General features: G+C 44.1%; 1 protein-coding gene and 1 pseudogene across 12 annotated transcripts in view; both read right to left on the bottom strand.

The window, feature by feature from the left end:
- The window catches only part of CDK20 (cyclin dependent kinase 20), a 43606-nt gene extending 40231 nt beyond the window's left edge, over positions 1–3375 (bottom strand). For all 12 annotated transcript variants that reach the window (XR_005831874.1, XR_005831875.1, XR_005831873.1 and 9 more), the window contains exons 1-4: positions 3093–3375; positions 2542–2655; positions 381–569; positions 32–153 (exon numbers count right to left, since the gene is read on the bottom strand). Coding sequence is in view for 9 of the 12 variants with exons in the window: in XM_040620351.1 (XP_040476285.1) it covers positions 32–153; positions 381–569; positions 2542–2655; positions 3093–3167 (500 nt within the window). In the remaining 3 variants the exon portion in view is untranslated. The remainder of the gene's footprint in view (positions 1–31; positions 154–380; positions 570–2541; positions 2656–3092) is intronic.
- A 5517-nt stretch (positions 3376–8892) lies between these two features.
- Positions 8893–13474, bottom strand: LOC103663310 (annotated as a pseudogene).
- Positions 13475–18122: the final 4648 nt, after the last annotated feature.

Here is an 18122-nt window from a genome sequence, read left to right as displayed (position 1 = left end):
CAAGCCCTGCCTGGGAACTGGCCTTCCCTACCTGGTGGCCACCTGGTGTGTGTAGAGGCGGCTGCCATCTGGGGAAAACACCCGGGCCAGGCCAAAGTCCGCTATCTTGAGCTGGCCTGAGGCACTGATGAGCAGATTGGCCGGTTTCAGGTCCTGAGAGCACCAAAGGAAGCATCAGTTCCTCCAGATCCCCCAGAGGACCTTGGGACGTGAGCTTGGAAGGCTAAGCACATGGGTCAGCCCAGGCCCCCACCCTCTCCAGGGCCACTTACTCTGTGGTGTGGCCACACCACAGGTCCTATTCTCTCTGACCCCCTCTGACCACGCCTTCTTCAAGGGCTGGCCCCGTAGGTCCCGCCACAGCCCATGCAGAGACTGACCCGATGCACGATGTTGTTGGCATGGCAGAATGCGACACCCTTGAGCAGCATCTGCAGGTAGCTCTTGACCTGTGCCTGGACCAGTGGCCTCTGGGCGTGGCGCACCACCTCAGCCAGATCTGACAGCATGAACTCGAAGGCCAGCACAAAGCCTGCGCCGTGCGGGAACACGGCCTTCAGCTGCACCACCTGCGGGGCAGGCATCCCGTCACCCCTGGACCCACATTGCTCAGACCGTCTCTGGGACCCCCAGCCCTTGCCCTGACAGAGGACAAGGCAGGCAGAGGTGATGCGAGATCTGAGCTCAGAAAGGAGTTCTGAGCTCTCTATTGGCTCCCCTCTCTGGAGAGAAGGCAGGTCCCCATCTAACACCGCACTCACACTCAGGGAAAAGGAGGTCTAAGGAAGGTCACCTACGGCAGGAACTGGGAAATCACCTGGGGGGCAACCCTCTCTCTCTCACACACACAGCACAGGTCTCCTCTGGTTTCCTCTAGGGCCATGAAACCCCAGCATCAGGAGACACATCACATATACTTCCTGAGGGCCCACGGGTCACAGGGACTAGGCAGCACAGCAGTGAGCAGGAGCAAGGCCTGGCAGGTCCTAATGACTTTAAGGAGCTCACAGCACAGGGACACACACACCTAACACATGAGAAAGCAAACCGCCAGGGTGTGTCCAGGTTCTGAGGACAGAGAATAAAACGGGTGGGGTCAGTAACGCAGGGATGTGGGAAGGAGCTGAGGGCCGAGGGACCACAAGCACAAAGACCCAACGTGGGAACAGGTAGGAGGCTGGGGGGTCGAGAGCATGTAGGATCCTCTAGGGGAAGGACATTTGCTCGGTTCTGTGGCCTGGACGGTGTCACAGGAGACACTTCAGAAGTTATGTGAAATGAATGAAGAGAGGGGCTGGAGTTCTCTGTGTGAAGAAAAGCCAGTGGGTTTTTCAAGCGAGGAAGTGGATTCCATCCACACTTGTTGACAGTGGGGAGAGGAGCACAGTGAGGAAGCGGCTGCACTGGCTCCGGTAAGATTGGAAGGTGGCGAGGGCTCAACTCCGGAGGGTTTTACGGTTGAACACTCTGGGCTGCCGACTCGAGCTGAGGGGCCCTGTCACCCGCCTTCTTACGGGCCCTCCACCTCTCCCGCACGTGGGCTGTCTGCACGTCCCTGGACTGCCCTCAAAAAAATGCAAACAGACTTATTGCTGGTTTTCAGACTTTGAAGGTAGCACACGATCATTGCACAGATCACACACATTCAGATAATACACAGAATTACAAAACAAACAACAGAAGAAACAGCCTATCACCTACAATCAACCTTACAGTACATTCTGTCAGACTTTACAACAGTTATGGCGTGTACTAACACATATTCTCATATATATATACACACACGTTTTCGTACAAAACTAGGATGACAAGTTTTTAGATGTGTTTTATAAACAGTTTTACAACATGCTTTTGTCATATATCCAATGTATCATAGAAAACTCCAGAGGATAACAGACAAGCAGGAGCACGACACAAATGTCACTCCCCAGGGATGAGAGAAAGCATGGTGAAGAGCAATGAGGCTGGGGGTGTATGTCTCTCTCCCCGTGTGCCCATAGCACCTCCAGTCCCATCACAGACGAACCAGGCCATGTGGGCCCTGCCTTCTCTGTGCATCTCCCCTACTGCACTTAAGTTATCAGAAGCTGGTTCGGGGCCCATGCCCAGCACAGGGTAGGGCCTACGGGTGGACCCCAGGTTAGAACATCTGGACTCCTCAATCAGACCCCAGCCAAAGCCTCCACGGACCAGCTGCGTGCCCACAGCTGGTGGACGAGCCTCCTCCCCTGGCCCGAGAAGAACGGGAGATCCTGAAACTGGCCTTGCAGAGCAGCAACTCAGAATGACAACGAACCTAACACAGTTAACCCAGCCTGTGGAACAAAACAGAACTCAACAGAGGCAGTTATCATCATCATTACAAATCACCAAATGTTTGATGAAAAGAAGTCAGTGAATAAATGAATGAATTATGAGTACAGGAAGAAATAAGGGGGTAAGAGGGAATGGGTGCAGAATGACTTAAGTGGGGGCCAAGGTGGTTAAGACAGGAGTAAGGGAGGGGTGCAGGAGGAGCACAGGGAGCCCAGACCAACTCACGTGCTGATTGTCCTCGATCTCCTGCAGGGCCTTGATCTCCCGCAGGGCCTGGTTGGGGATGCCATCCTCCAGGCGCCGCAGGGCCACCTTCTTGAGCGCCACGATCTCTCCAGTCTGCGGGACACAACGCTGACACTGCCACCCATCCCGGGGTGGGGAAGGGCGTGCGCCTCGGGACAGGTGTCATGTGGGGGGTCGCAGAGGCCCAAGGCCCTTGGGGGAGTGGGAAGCGCCCCCACCCCGTTCTGGAGGGAAATCAGATCTAGCCTGGGACCCAGCTGCTGCGGCGCTGCGCGAACAGCGCCCAGACTTTGACGCCACGCTCCTCGGGGCACTCGCGGGACGACTGCGGTGGCATCGCGGGTGGCTGGGCAGCTGACCGCAACCTGGACGGCACCCCCTGAAGGGGGCCGAAGTGGTGGGCGCACACCACGTAGCGGGGCGGCTGGCGCAGCGGTGCAGACGTGGGGCGGGAAAACGGGGTGTGTCTCGGCCAGGAACTGCTGGAAGCTGAGCGGGCAGGCCTGCGCGCCGCACCGCGCCCGGCTCACCTCCACGTGCTTGGCCTTGAAGACGATGCCGTGCGCGCCCTCTCCGATGCGGCCCAGGATGCAGTACTGGTCCATGCCTGCGCCCCCGCGGGCCCCGCCCCTCCCCGCTGGCCCCACGCGGCTGCCTAGCAACGAGCTGCCTCCCGGCGCCGGCAGCTGCGGACGGCGTCCGGGCCTCGTCTATGCCTTCGCCTGTTCCCCGCGGCCAGGCCGCAGCCCACTATATTCGGGGGAAGCCATAGCGCGCGGAGGGCGCAATGGCTCCCAGTAGCCCCTCCCCGCACTCCAGACATCACGTGACCAGCGACGCCGGGGCACGCAGCGGGGGGCGGAGCCGCCGCGCCTGAGGGTGGGGCTTCGCGGCCAGGGGGGCGGGACGGGGCCGCGCGGTCGCGATAGGAAGGCATCGCAGGTGGGGGCGGGGCTACGCGTCTGGGGCGGGGGCTCCTGGCGACAGGGCGGGGCCTCCTGGAGAGGCGGGGCCAGCTCCGTCCCACCAGGCCAGGATCCTCACCTGTAGCTGGTCATGCCAGCTTCAAGGACACTCTGGGGCCAGTGATGATGGGAGCCTGGCCTAGGGCCAAGTTGTGGAAGGAACGTGGGTGGGGCCTCCCTTCTGGAAGGTCAGCTGGCAACGCGTAGAGACATCTTTTAAAAAGTTCGAACTCTGACCAGAAAGTCCACGTCTAAGGCTTCTCATGAGGTAACATTTGAAGGAATTTGCATGAGTGATTCTGAAGAAGTCCATACCATCAAAGGATGTGGACAAAAAACACAAGTTGCTCTTAAACCCCTGAAAAGATGCTCAGTCTCACACACAAGATAAATGCAAAATAATCTACAGTTTTCCACCTATCAAATGACTAATGATCCCAGATCTAATCCATTAGCCAGGCTGTGGGAAAACAGGAGCTCTTATACATTGCTGGTGGGAGTGTAACTTGGCAATGTTGGTAAGTTACAGATACATATCCTTGGACTCAGCAAGGCCACTTCTAGAAATTCCCCAGCAGATATACTGCACACATGTGAGAACACGTGACGTGTGCAAAGTTACTCATCGCAGCACCGAGTGAACAGCAAAAAACTGGAAACACCACGGATGTCCATCAGTAGGAGACCGCCTAAATGGTGGCACACTCATCCAGTGGAGTATGTGGCCTGATGCTTTTTTATGTGCAGTCATAAGAAGCCTTCTAAGATACATTGTTTAGTTAAAAAGGCAAGATGCAGAACAGAGCATACAGTGTGCCCCTAGCTGTGTAAGGAAAAGAAAAAAACCTAACTAATACCTGTTCATCCATTACAAGGTATCTGTAAAGATACTCAAGATTTCATAATTGCAGTGACCTGGTGGAGGGACTGCAAGGACTGGGGACAGGGTAGGAGGTAAACTTTTCACTCTTTGTATTCTTGGAGTTTTGAACTGTATCGTTTATTAATTTTTCAAAAAGGTAAGTATTTTCTGGCTCAGAAGTTCCACCTTTGTTTTAAAAATTGCAGAAGAATGCCTTGATGTCCAAACAAAGATATTCACCCTGTTTGATGATAGCAGAGGCCAGAAAATAACCCAAATATCCCATGGAAGAATGGGTAGATAAGTTATGGGAGTGCTTTAGAATGGACTATTTTGTAGCTATTAAAAATGGTGAGGAAATGGATGTGGCATGGGAAAAGGATGGTCTTCAAAAACTAGTACTGGGTCATTTGAAAGGTCATATGAGGAAAAAATGTATATTGACCCAAACCTCACACCATACACAAAAACTGATCCCAGATGGACTGCAGAACTAAATACTGAAGGTAAACAATGAAGTTTTGGAAGAAAACAGAATGTCTTAATGACTTTGGGTTAGGTAAGATTTTTCTTAAAGAAGTTATGGAAAGCACTAAAAGGGAAATTGAAAGCCCTAACATGAGAAATTGGACTTTATCAATAGTAAGAGCATCTGTCCTTCAAAAGATACCACTAAAGAGTGAAAAGGAAAGCCACGGAAAGGGAGAAGATACCGAAATACATATATATGACCAAGGCTCCTATCTAGAACTTATAAAGAATTCATAAAAAATAAGTAAGAAGCAGACAAACTTACCAGAAAAATGGGCAAAACCTGGAGTAGGCACTTCACAAAAGGCAATACCCAAATAGCCAATAAATACTTGACAAGGTCTGTGCTAACTTCACTAGTCACCAGGAAATTTCAAATTAAAACAATTTTACTGGGATGCCAGGTGGCTCAGTCGGTTGAACATCCGACTCTTAATTTCAGCTCAGGTCATGATCTCAGGGTTGTGGGACTGAGCCCTGCATCAGGCTCCGTGCTCAGCAGGGAGTCTGCTTGTCCCTCTCCCTCCCCTCACTCGTGCTCTCTCTCTAAAATAAATAAATAGGGGCACCTGGGTGGCTCAGTTGTTAAGCATCTGCCTTCGGCTCAGGGCATGATCCACGGTCCTGGGATCGAGCCCCACATCGGGCTCCCTGCTCTACTGGGAGCCTGCTTCTTCCTCTCCCACTCCCCCTGCTTGTGTTCCCTCTCTTGCTGGCTGTCTCTCTGTCAAATAAATAAAATCTTTTAAAAAATTAAAAAATAAAATAAATACATAAAATCTAAAAACTCCGAATTTTACTGTAACCACCCAGAATCCACTTAAATGAGAAAGACAGACAATACCAAATGCTGGTGAAGACGTCGAGCAGCCAGAACTCTCATACACTGCTGATGTGAGAGCAAGTCCATACAGCCACTTTAAACAGTTTCATACTATCTTTTCAAACTCATGTGGAGATTTTTACATATTTATAGATGGATAGATACATACATACATACACATATGTAATCTAGTAATTCCACCCCTAGGAATTAAACTTGGCAGAAGTGCATATAGGTATGTTCCCAAAGGACATACAGGTTCATAGCAGCACTCTTTAATAGCCCAACCTGGGAACAACCCAAATGTCCACAGTAGAATGGATAAATAAACTGTGAATATTTACCCAGTGGAGTTCTACAGAGTGATGAGAATGAACGAAGCATCACCACTGGCAACAACATGGATGAATCATAAACACCATGTTGAGCCTAAGAAGCTAGACACAAAAGCATGTGAAATGGTGGACCCACTGTGGAAAACAGCACGGTGGTTCCTCAAAAATTAAAAACAGAATTGCCATATGATCTAGAAAATCTACTTTTGGGTATATATATCCAAAAGAACTGAAAGTGGGATCCTGAAGAGATATTTGTACACCTATTTTTATATTAGCATTATTTACAATGGCCAAAAGGAGAAAGCAACCCAGGTGTCCATCAACAGATGAATAGATTTTAGAATGTGGTATATATGTACAATAGAATATTATTTATCCTTAAAAAGGGAGGAAATTCTGACACATGTTACAGCATGCATGGACCTTGAGTACATTATGCTAAGTGAAATAAGCCAGTCATGAAAAGACAAACACTGTAGGATTCCACTTACATGTGGTATGTAGAATAGTCAAATTCATAGAAATAGAAAGTGGACTGGTCAGTGCTAGGCGCTAAAGGGAATGGGGTGAAGAAAATAGGGAGCTATTGTTTAATGGGTACAGCATTTCAATTTTACCAAATGAAAAGTTCTGGATACTGGTTGACCAACAATATAAATATACTTAACACTACTGAACTGTGCACTTAAAAATGGTTCAAAAAACAAAATAAATGATTCAGATGGTAAACTGTAATTTGTTTTCCCCACAATGCAATTTTTAAAAAAGATTTTACTTATTTATTTGAGAGTGAGAGAGGGGAGAGAACAAGTGGGGAAGAGGCAGGCAGAGGGAGAAGCAGACTCCCCGCTGAGCAGGAAGCCGGATGTGGGGTTCGAGCCCAGGACCCTGGGATCATGACCTGAGCCGAAGGCAGACGCTTAACCGACTGAGCCACCCAGGCGCCCCCACAATGAAATTTTTTTAAATTAAAAATCTAAAATGAAATGAAGGGAGTGGGCACGTGGGTGTCTCAGTTGGTTACACACCTACCTTTCCATTATCCCCAATCTGTTTATTTATTCAATCATTTATTTATATTACTGTGGACATAGTAATGGCTGAGGTCATGGTCCAAGGTCCTGGGATCGAGCCCCACATTTGGCTCCCTGCTCATCACGGAGTCTGCTCCTGTCTCTCCCTCTGCCTCCCCCCTCATGCTCTCTCTCTCTCAAATGAATAAATAAAATCTTGAAAATAAGAAAGAAAGAAAGAAAGAAAGAAAGAAAGAAAGAAAGAAAGAAAGAAGAATGGAATATGAGGGACCTGTAGGACAATAATAGTGCTTCTAACATTTAGGAGAGGAGAAAGAGCACAGGGATGAAAAAAATATTAGAATAAATAATGACAGAAAACTTCACAAATATTGGGGGAAAGATTTTAGAAGCTGAGTGAACCCCAAACAGAATTAACTCAAAGAGATCCATGCCCAGAAACATCAAAATCAAATTTCTGGACACTAAAGGGAAAAGAAGAACACTTGAAAGCATCCATAGGGAGATGATACATTGCCCACAGAACACAAAGTCTCCAGTGGCTGTGATTTCTCACCAGAAGTCATGGAGGCCAGAGAAGTGGCACGGCGTTTTTCAGGTGCTAAGAGAAGAATTCCATATCCAGGGAGAAAATCCATCAGAAATGAAAGGGAAATGAAGACGTTCTCAAAGGAAGGAAAACAGAGATTTTGTTGTTAGCAGACCTCACCTAGAGGAATTGCTAAAGGAAGTCCTTGAGACAGAAGGGAGATGATAACAGAAGAAAGCAGGGAATGCTGGGAGTGAAAAGAGGAGTAGAACAGGTTAATATTTGGTGAATATGATAGGTTATTCTTCTTTACTTGGGTTTTAAAAATTGTTTGATATTTGTTTTTTTTAAAAGACTTTGTTTATTCATTTGAGAGAAAGACAAAGAGACCACAAGCAAGGGGAGAGGCAGAGGGAGAGGGAGAAGCAGACCCCCCACTGAGCTGGAGCCCGATGTGGGGCTCGATTCCAGGACCTGGAGATCACGACCTGAGCCAAAGGCAGACACTTAACCACCTGAGTCACCCAAATTGTTTGATATTGGAAAGAAAAACTTATAGCATTGTTTGAAGTGGTTCTTAAAGTAGTCACAGACAATACTGAAAATGGAAAGTAAAAATCTGCTTCAGAAAAAAGTGCACAGGAGCCAACCGAAAAGAGCTCCCCACAGCCAACGCTGAAACGGTTCAACCAACGAAATAAATAATGTAGTATTGGATTATAGCCCCAGGTATAAAGTAAATGTCCATGGGTTCACAGCAATATAAATAAATGATTGAGTAAATAAACAGATGGGGGATAATGGAAAGTATCTTATGCAGGAGAAAATAATTTATGTAGATGCTCTGATCTCAGGAGGTACGCATGACTCCCCTAGTGCGGGTGGTACATTGTGTCTTCCTGGCAGAGGACAGTATGGAAAGGGAGTACAAGGACTATGCTGGGGAGACACCTGACAGGAGACCATCTCAGCCAGGAGATCAAGGTCAACATCACTCGTGATAAGTTGTGCTGACGGTACGTATCACAGATACGTGGAAAGACTAGAACTTTCCTCTGTGGTCTCCACCCGCCAACCCCCGCAATCCCATGACCTCCATCTAACCATGAGAAAAACACCAGGAAAAGCCGAACTTGGGGGCAATCCACAAAAATACTTGACTAACACTCCTCGAAACTGTCAAGATCATCAAAATAAGAAAAGTCTGAGAAACTGTCAGAGCTGAGAAGAGCCTAAAGAGATTAACAACTAAAACTCGGTATCTTGGATGGAAACCTGGAAGAGAAAAAACACATTAGGTTAAAACCGGGGATGTACTGTATGGTGACTAACATAATATAATTTAAAAATTTTAATAAATAAATAAATAAATAAATAAATAAATAAATAAATAAATAAAACTAAGGAAATCTGATGGGGCGCCTGGGTGGCTCAGTCGTTAAGCATCTGCCTTTGGCCCAGGGCGTGATCCCAAGGCTCTGGGATCAAGCCCCACATTGAGCCCCGCATCAGGCTCCCTGCTCCGCTAGGAGCCTGCTTCTTCCTCTCTCACTCCCCCTGCTTGTGTTCCCTCTCTCGCTGGCTGTGTCTCTCTCTGTCAAATAAATAAATAAAATCTTAAAAAAAAACAAAAATCAAAAACTAAGGAAATCTGAATAAAATATGGACTTTAGCTAATAACAATGTATCGATATTGTTTATTAATTGTGATAGATGTACCATATTAATATAAAATGTTAATAGGAGAAACTGGGCATTAGGCATATGCAAACTCTATTATCTTTGCAGTTTTTCTGTAAATCTAAAACTATTCTAAAATTTTAAAGTTTCCTTTAAAATGTATATATATATAAACACGAATCCAAGACAGCCAGAGGGGTTCTATCAAAATAAGGCAAAGTAGACTTCAGAACAAAGAAAGCTACCAGTGTCAAAGAGAAACATTATAATTATTAAAAAGGGTCAATTCATTAAGAAGACTTAATCTAAAATGTGTATGCACCAAGCAATAAAATTGACAGAACTGAAAAGAGAAATAGATATATCTTCAGTTACAGTTTTCTATCACAGTAATTGACAGAACCACGAGACAGAAAATCAGCAAAGACATAGAAGAACTGAGCAAAACTATCAACCAAGTACCCCCAAGAGTGTGCAGAGGTACACAAGCTCATTATAAGGTGTAGATGGGAAGGCAAAGAAACTAGAATAGCTAGTTTTTATTTATTTGTTTGTTTGTTTTTAAGTAATGTCTACACCCAGTGTGGGGCTTGAGCTCACAACCCCGAGATCAAGAGTCACACGCCCTCTGAGCCAGCAGGTGCCCCTAGAATAGCTATTTTCAAAAGTGCTGAAAAGGAAGAATAAAGTTCAAGGGAGGAAACACCCTTCTCAATTGCAGGGAGTGTATATCGCTACAGTAACCACCACAGTGTGGTAATAGCAGGCAAACAGATACATAAATCAATGGAACAGAATAGAGTCCAGGGATAGGCCTAAAAAAGTATGGCCAATTTTTTGTTTTGTTTTCTAAACTGAAATACAATTCACATACCATAATATTCCCCCCCTTTAAAGTGTACTCTTAGGTGATGTCTGGTATATTCACAAAATTTTTAAATATTCACAAGATTGCAACCATCACTACTATCCAATACCCAGGGTATATTTTCATCACCCTCCAAAAAGACCCCCGCCCCATTAGCGGTCATTCCCCTCTCCTGTCTTCTCCCAACCCTGGACAACCACTAATCCACTTGCTATCTCTATGAATTTGCCTAGTCTGGACATTTTATATAAATAAAATCATACAACATGTGACATTTTGTGTCTGACTTTCTTCACTTAGCATTTTTCAAGGTTCAGCCATGTTGTAACATGTATCAGTATCTCATTCCTTTTTTATGAATAAATCATATCCATCATATGGGAATACCTCATTTTGTTTATTCATTTCTTAGGTGATGGACATTTAGGTTGGTTCCACTTTTTGGCTCTGTTATAGTGCTGCTAGGAACATTTGTGTACAAGTTTTTGTGTGCAATTATGTTTTCGGTTCTCTTGGGTATACATGTAGGGGTGGAACTGCCTGGCCCTATGGTAACCACGTTTAACTCTTTGAGTCGCTGCCACACCTTGTCCGAAGTGGCTGCACCTGTGTACGTTCCCACCAGAGGTGTATGAGAGTTCCTATTTCCCCACATCCTTGCCAACACATTGACCATCTTTTTTATTTCGGTCACCCTAGTAAGCATAAGGTGGTTTGATTTGTATTTCCCTAATAACCAATACTGTTGAGCATATATTTATGTGCTTGTAGGCCATTTGTACATCTTCTCTGGGAAATGTCTGTTCAAGTCCTTTCCCCCATTATCTACTGGGATATTTGTTTTTATATTGTTGACTTGAAAGGGTTCTTTATGTGTTCTGGATGCTACATTCTTACCAAATATATGATTCGCAAATATTTTCTCCTATTCTGGGAGTTATCCGTTTCACTTTCTTGACAGCATTCTTTGAAGCACAAATTTCATCTTTTTCACTTTCTTGATAGTGTTTTTTGAAGCACGAATTTCATTTCAAATTTCAAGCATAAATGAAAAAAAAGATATGATGCTTTTGCTATAGGCATCATATCTAAGAAACCACTGACTAATCCAAGACCACAAAGACTTCTATTTTCTAAGAGTTTCATAGGGTTAGCTCTTATATTTAGGTCTTTGACCGATTTCGAGTTCATCTTTTGATGTGGTTTGAGACAGAGGTCTAACTTCATTATTTTGAATGTGGACATACAGTTGTCTTAGCAGTATCTGTTGAAAGGATGATTTCTTTCTTTTTGCATTGTCTTGGAACGCTTGTCAAAAATCAGCTGACCATAGTATATGGGTTTTTTTCTGGACTATCAATTCTATCCCACTAGTTTGTCTATCATGCCAGTATCACCCAGTCTTGATTACTGTAGCTTTGCAGTAAATTTTGAAATCAGAAAATGTGAATCTTTAAATTTTGTCCCTGTTTTTCAGGACTGTTTTGGCTATTCTGGGTCCCTTGCATTTTCATATGAATTTTAGGATCAGCTTGTTAATTAGTACAAAAAAAGTGAACTAGATTTTGTAGGGATTGTAATGAATCAGTATATAATTTGGGGAGTTTTGCCATTTTAAGTCATCTAATCCAGGAAGATAGGATGCCTTTCTACTTATTTAAATCTTCTTTAATTTCCTTCATTGATGTTTTGCAGTTTTCAGGGCAACACTGCTGAACTCCTTTATTAGCTTTTACCATTTTCATGTGGATTCCTTGGTGTTTTTTGTATACAAAATCATGTCCTCCATAAGTGGAGATAGTTTTACATGTCTTTTAATCTAGATGCCTTTTATTTCTTCTTGTCTAATTTTACCTCCAGTAAAATGCTAAGTAAAAGTGGAGAAACCAGACATGGTTATCTTTGTTCCTGATATCAGGGAGAAAACTTCAGTCTTCCACCATTAAGCATGATAATAAATGTGGGATTTCCATAGATGCCTTTATTAGGTTGGAGAAGTTCCTTTCTATTCTCATTTTGTTGGCTATTTATATCCGTTAAGGGTTTTGGATTTGTCAAATGCATTTTTTCCCCTGTGTCTATTGAGGTTAGCATGTGGAATTTGTCCTTTATTAATATGGTATATTACATTGTTTGATTTTCTTATTTTGAACCCACTTTGCATTCCTTGGATAAATCTCACTTAGTCATTATGTATAACCCTTTTTTAGAAAAGCATCCTTTTCTGGGCAGTTTTATATTCACGATGAAACTGAGGAGAAAATACAGAGTTCCCATATATTCCCTGTCCTCACAAATACACAGCTTCCTCCACCACCACCATCCTGCTCAGAGTGGTACATTCGTTAGAATCAACGAACTAACACTAACACTTCATTATTATTCAAAGTCTATAGTCTATTAAGAACTACTTTTGGTGTTGTACGTTCTACGGATTTGGACAAATGCATAATAGCATGTACCCACCATTACCGTATTATATAGAATAGTTTCATTGCCCTGGAAGTCCCCTGTCCTCATCACATTCATACCTTTTCCTTAATCCCTGGCAACCACCAAACTTTTTACTGTCTCCACAGTTTGGGCTTTTCCAGAATGTCATGGAGTTGGAATCACACAGTACGTAGCCTTTTCAGGTTAGTTTCTTTCACTTAATATTATGCATTTAAGGTTCCTTTATGTCTTTTCATGGTTTGATAGCTCATTTATTTTTATTTTGAAATTGTTTTAATATATAAAACATCTTGGAGCAAAAAAAAAAAATGAAGAAAAACACAAAACATACAGGCAAATTTTTACTCCATGAGCTTCTCAAATCCTCACTTGTTCACCAACCCCCAAGATCAAAAACTTTTCTGAAGAGGTATCCCCGGGTGGTGCAGTTGGTTGAGCGAATGACTCCTGGTTTCGGCTCAGGCCCTGATCTCAGGATCTTGAGGTCGAGCCCTGCACTGGGCTCTGAGTTCAGTGAGGAGTCAGCTTGAGTTTCTGTCTCTCTCCCTCTGCCCCTCCCTGCGCTTGCTCTGTCTCTCCCTCTAAAATGAATAAATAAGTCTTAAAAAAATTAAAAGGTATTCAGTCACCAACAATGATGTTATTAATAGCGATATGGATCAATTTCACAAAAAAGGCCAATGAATCCCATCTAGCAAATCCTACTGCTGTTGCCATGGCAATCTTCTGGAATTCTTTTCTATCAGGTTTAGTGCATCTTTCAACCAGCCAAACTGAGTCCTTCACGAACTGCTGACTTGGCTCAGTGAACTGCCTGGCCTAATCCATGATGTCTGCCCACCAGCACCTCGGATGCCCAGGACATGTAGCACAAAAGTGGATTAGCTCATTTCTTTTCAGCACTTAGTAATATCCCACTGTCTGGATGTGCTGAAGTGTATTTATCCAATCACCTGCTGAAGGATTTCTTGGTTGCTTCCAAGAGTCCTGGCAATTATGGAGTAAAGCTGCTATAAACATCTATCTGCAGGTGTTGTTTAGACAAAAGCTTTCCACTCGTTTGGGGAGAAACCAGAACAGGAGCACAGTGGCTGAACTGAATGGTAAGAGTATATTTAGTTTTGTAGGAAACTTCCAAACTTTCTTCCAAAGTGGCTCCACCATTTTTGCCTTCTCGTAAGCAATACAATTGCTCCACATCCTCACCAGCATTTGATGTTGTCGGTGTTTTTGATTTTCACACACTGACAGATGTGTCATGGTATCTCACTGTCGCTTTAATTTGCAGTTTTTTTTTTAAGATTTTTTATTTATTTATGTGACAGAGAAACAGCCAGCGAGAGAGGGAACACAGCAGGCGAGTGAGAGAGGAAGAAGCAGGCTCCCAGCGGAGGAGCCTGACATGGGACTCGATCCCGGAACGCCGGGATCACGCCCTGAGCCGAAGGCAGACGCTTTAACGACTGCGCTACCCAGGCGCCCCTAATTTGCAGTTCTTAATGACACATGATGTGAAGCATCTTTTCATATGTTTGCTTACCATTTGTATATCGTATTTGTTGAATTGTTTCTTCTTTGCCCATTTTGGGTAACAGTCCTTTATCAGATATGTCTTTTGCAAATATTTTCTCCTAGTATGTGGCCTGTCTTCTCATTCTTCTGGTACTAGCTTCATTATGCTAGTATTTTTTTTTTATAATTAAAAAAAATCCATATTCATAAAGGATTCTGGTTTGTAGTTTTCTTATGATATCTTTGTTTAGTTTTGGTATCAGGGGAATACTGGCCTCATAGAACACACTGGAAAGTGGTCCCCCCTCTTCTCTCTTTTGAAAGAGTTTGTGAAGGATTCATGTTACTACTTCTTTAAACATTTATTAGAATGAACCAGTGAAACTATCTGTTCCTGGGTTTTCTTTGTGGGAAACTTTATGATTATTAATTACTTGCTCTAGGTCTGTTCAAAATTTGTTTCTTACTGAGTCAGTTTTAAGAGTCCATGTCTTCCCGTGAATTTATCCATTTCGTCTGGGTTATCTAATTTGTTGGTATATAATACTCCTCCCCTCCCCCCCAAGAAATGAAAATGAAAACACAATGGTCCAAAATCTTTGGGATGCAGCAAAACGTGTTCTAAGAGGGAAGTTTATAGCAATACAGGCCTACCCCAAGAAGCAAGAAAAATCTCAAACAACTTACTTTACACCTAAAGGAGCTAGAAAAAGAACAACAAACAAAACCACAAACCATCAGAAGGAAGGAAATAATAAAGATTAGAGTAGACAGAAAGACATAGAAACTAAATATATATATAAAACCAGGGGTGCCTGGGTGGCGCTGCCTTTGGCTCAGGGCGTGATCCCAGCGTTCTGGGATCGAGCCCCACATCAGGCTCCTCCGCTGGGAGCCTGCTTCTTCCTCTCCCACTCCCCCTGCTTGTGTTCCCTCTCTCTCTGGCTGTCTCTCTCTGTCAAATAAATAAATATAATCTTTTAAAAATAATAATAAAATAAAAAAAACAGGAGTTGGTTCACTGAAAAAATGAACAAAACTGATAAACCTTTAGCCAGGGTCATAAAAAAAAGAGTAAGAGAGAACTCAAAGTCAGAAATGAAAAAGAAGAAATAATAACCAACACTACAGTAATACAAACAATTGTAAGAGAATATTATGAAAAACTATATGCCAACAAACTGCACAACCTAGAAGAAATAGATAAGTTCCTACCAAGATATAACCTACGAAAACTGAAGAAGGAAGAAATAGAAAGTTTGAACAGACTGATTACCAGCAATGAAATTGAATCAGTAATTTAAAAACTTCCAACAGACAAAAGTCCAGGACCAGAAGGCTTCACAGGTGGATTCTACCAAATATTTAAATAAGAGTTAATCCCCATTCTTCTCAAATTATTCCCAAAAATATGAGAGGAAGGAAGGCTTCCAAATTCATTCTATGATGCCAGCATTACCCTGATACTGAAACCGGATAAAGACAGCACTAAAAAACCCCCAGAATACAGGCCAATATCTCTGATGAACATAGATGCAAAAATCCTCAACAAAATATTAGCAAACAGAATTCAACAAGATATTAAAAAATCATTCACCAAGATCAAGAGGGCTTTATTCCTGGGATGCAAAGGCGGTTCAATGTTTGCAAATCAATCAATAGCTGAGTGAATAAAGAAGCAGCAGCATATACAATAGAATATTACTCACCCATAAAAAGAATGGAATCTTGCCAACTGCAACAGCATAGACGGATCTAGAGGGTATAACCACAAGTGCAATAGTCAGAGAAAGACAAACACCATATAATCTCACTCATATGTGGAATTTAAGAAACAAAACAAATTAAGAGAAAAAAGGACAAACAAAAAGCAGACTCCTAACTACAGAGAACAAACTGATTGTTACCAGAGGGCAGCTCTGCGGGGGATGGTGAACTACGTGATGCGGAGTAAGAGTCCATTACCATTTTTTTTTAAGATTTTATTTATTTATTTGAGAGAGAGAGAGACAGAAAGAGAGCATGAGTGGGATCGGGAGAAGGGGCAGAGGGAGAAGCAGACTCCCCGCTGAGCAGGGAGCCTGACGTGGGGCCTGATCCCAGGACCCTGAGATCATGACGTGAGCCGACAGCAGCTGCTTAACCAACTGAGCCCCCAGGCATCCCAAGAGCACACTTATCCTGATGTGCACCGAGAAATGTATAAAGTTGTTGAGTCCCTATATTGTACACTTGAAACTAATATAACACTGCATGTTAATTATACTGGAATTAAAAATAAATAAAAATAAAGCAGTACATTAAATTCTTATGTGAAAAAAGTTCCCCCTTGTCAAGATAATTATCTTTTTCCTGCCAATGGTGCAGGTGCAGGGAGAGGTGCCTGTGTGAGAGCACCCCCTTCAGGGTCTCCTGAGCCCATTCTAAATGAGGTTTCTTTTATCTATGTTCACAAAGGCATATTGTGGGGTGACATATTCTAGTTTCCTTCAGCCTTAATAGGATTGTTACTTTATTTTTTATTTTCCTTCTCAAAACCGCCTGTCAAATCAGTAATAACCCTGGAAGTGGGTCTTAAAGTAGCTGCCTTACTTTACAAAATATGGGGGACGGGACTGGAGATAAGTGAGCAGACCCGGTTCCCAGACTCCCACTGAAGAGAACAGAAGGCCATGCTGGTGAGAAGCAGTGGTGTTCCCGAGAGGCCTGCCCCATCCAGTGTGCAAGACACTGGGCCACAGCCATCCAAGGTACCCGGCAGGGTCTGGGGAACCCCTGCTGCAGGGCTGAGAATAGCTTAGAACCTGAACAAAACCCCACGGGGCCAGGAAAACATGGGGTGGTGGTTTCTCAAAAAATTAAACAGAATTACTATGTGATCCAGTAATAATCCCATTTCTTGGTATATACCCAAAAAGAACTGAAAGCAGGCACTTGAACAGATGTGTGCACACCCATGTTCATAGTAGCCTTATTCATAAGAGCCAGGAGGTGGAAGCAGCCCAGTGTCCATGGAAGATGAACAGATAAACAAAATATATATTGGGATATGTAGTAGTATGTAAATCCAATGGAATACTATTCAGCCTTAAAAACAAGGAAATTATGACTCAGGGTACAACACGGGTGGACCCTGATGACATGCTCACCATGACACTATGAATGTCAAGAGTTTAGCTCAGATGCTCCGTGGTGTTGCTGCCTCCACACCCATTCTGTGTGGCCAGGCAGCCTGGAGGCCTTGAACCGACACTGACCCTTCCCTGGAGCACACGCCCTAGGTGGCCCTCAGGGTCACAAGCAGACATAGGCTCTGGATATGACTCCCCAGTAGCCCTTTGAGCAAGCATCCCCCCACCCTCGGGGCCCTCCCTGTGTGCATCCCTTAGATAAGACCCCGAGAGGTTACCAAAATCCTATTATTTTTGAAGTGACCAGTCTGGCCTTAGCGGGGGAGCCCAAAGCACTGCACCCAAGGACCTTAATAAAGGCATGAGCCCTAGGTCCTGCCTTCCCGCCTGCACCTGCCTTGACCTCCCCGTGTGACCCCTGGAGAAGTGTACTTTCCCCCAGGACCTGTGAATAATAAACTTCTGTACTTCAATTACCTTGTGGAACTTGTTGTTGTTGTAAACCAGACTCACCACAGGGCACCCTGGGCTCCACTTAACAACTGCTCATTTAACAAAGTCACAATTACCTTCCTAAACAGGATGGACTGAGTTGCTTGCAACTGACCTCAGGGAACAGCCTTCAGCTGCAAATGGTTCTCTCAGGCGATGATCTATCTGCGAGAGGTCCACTGTCTGCTGGCATTCAGTTCCTGCTGTGGGCTGTAGAATATCGCCTGTGCTGAGTCCTTACTGCCAGTGCAGAGTACTTACTGTGCTGAGTCCTTACTGCCCATGCAGAGTCCTTACTGTGCTGAGTACTTACTATGCTGAGTCCTTACTGCCCATGCAGA

Source organism: Ursus maritimus, unplaced genomic scaffold (genome assembly GCF_017311325.1).
Source record: "Ursus maritimus isolate PB19 unplaced genomic scaffold, ASM1731132v1 scaffold_34, whole genome shotgun sequence".
In the NCBI taxonomy this organism is placed as follows: Eukaryota; Metazoa; Chordata; class Mammalia; order Carnivora; family Ursidae; genus Ursus; species Ursus maritimus.
The sequence above is the reverse complement of the archived record's forward strand: the minus strand, read 5'-3'. Positions and strand labels throughout refer to the sequence as shown.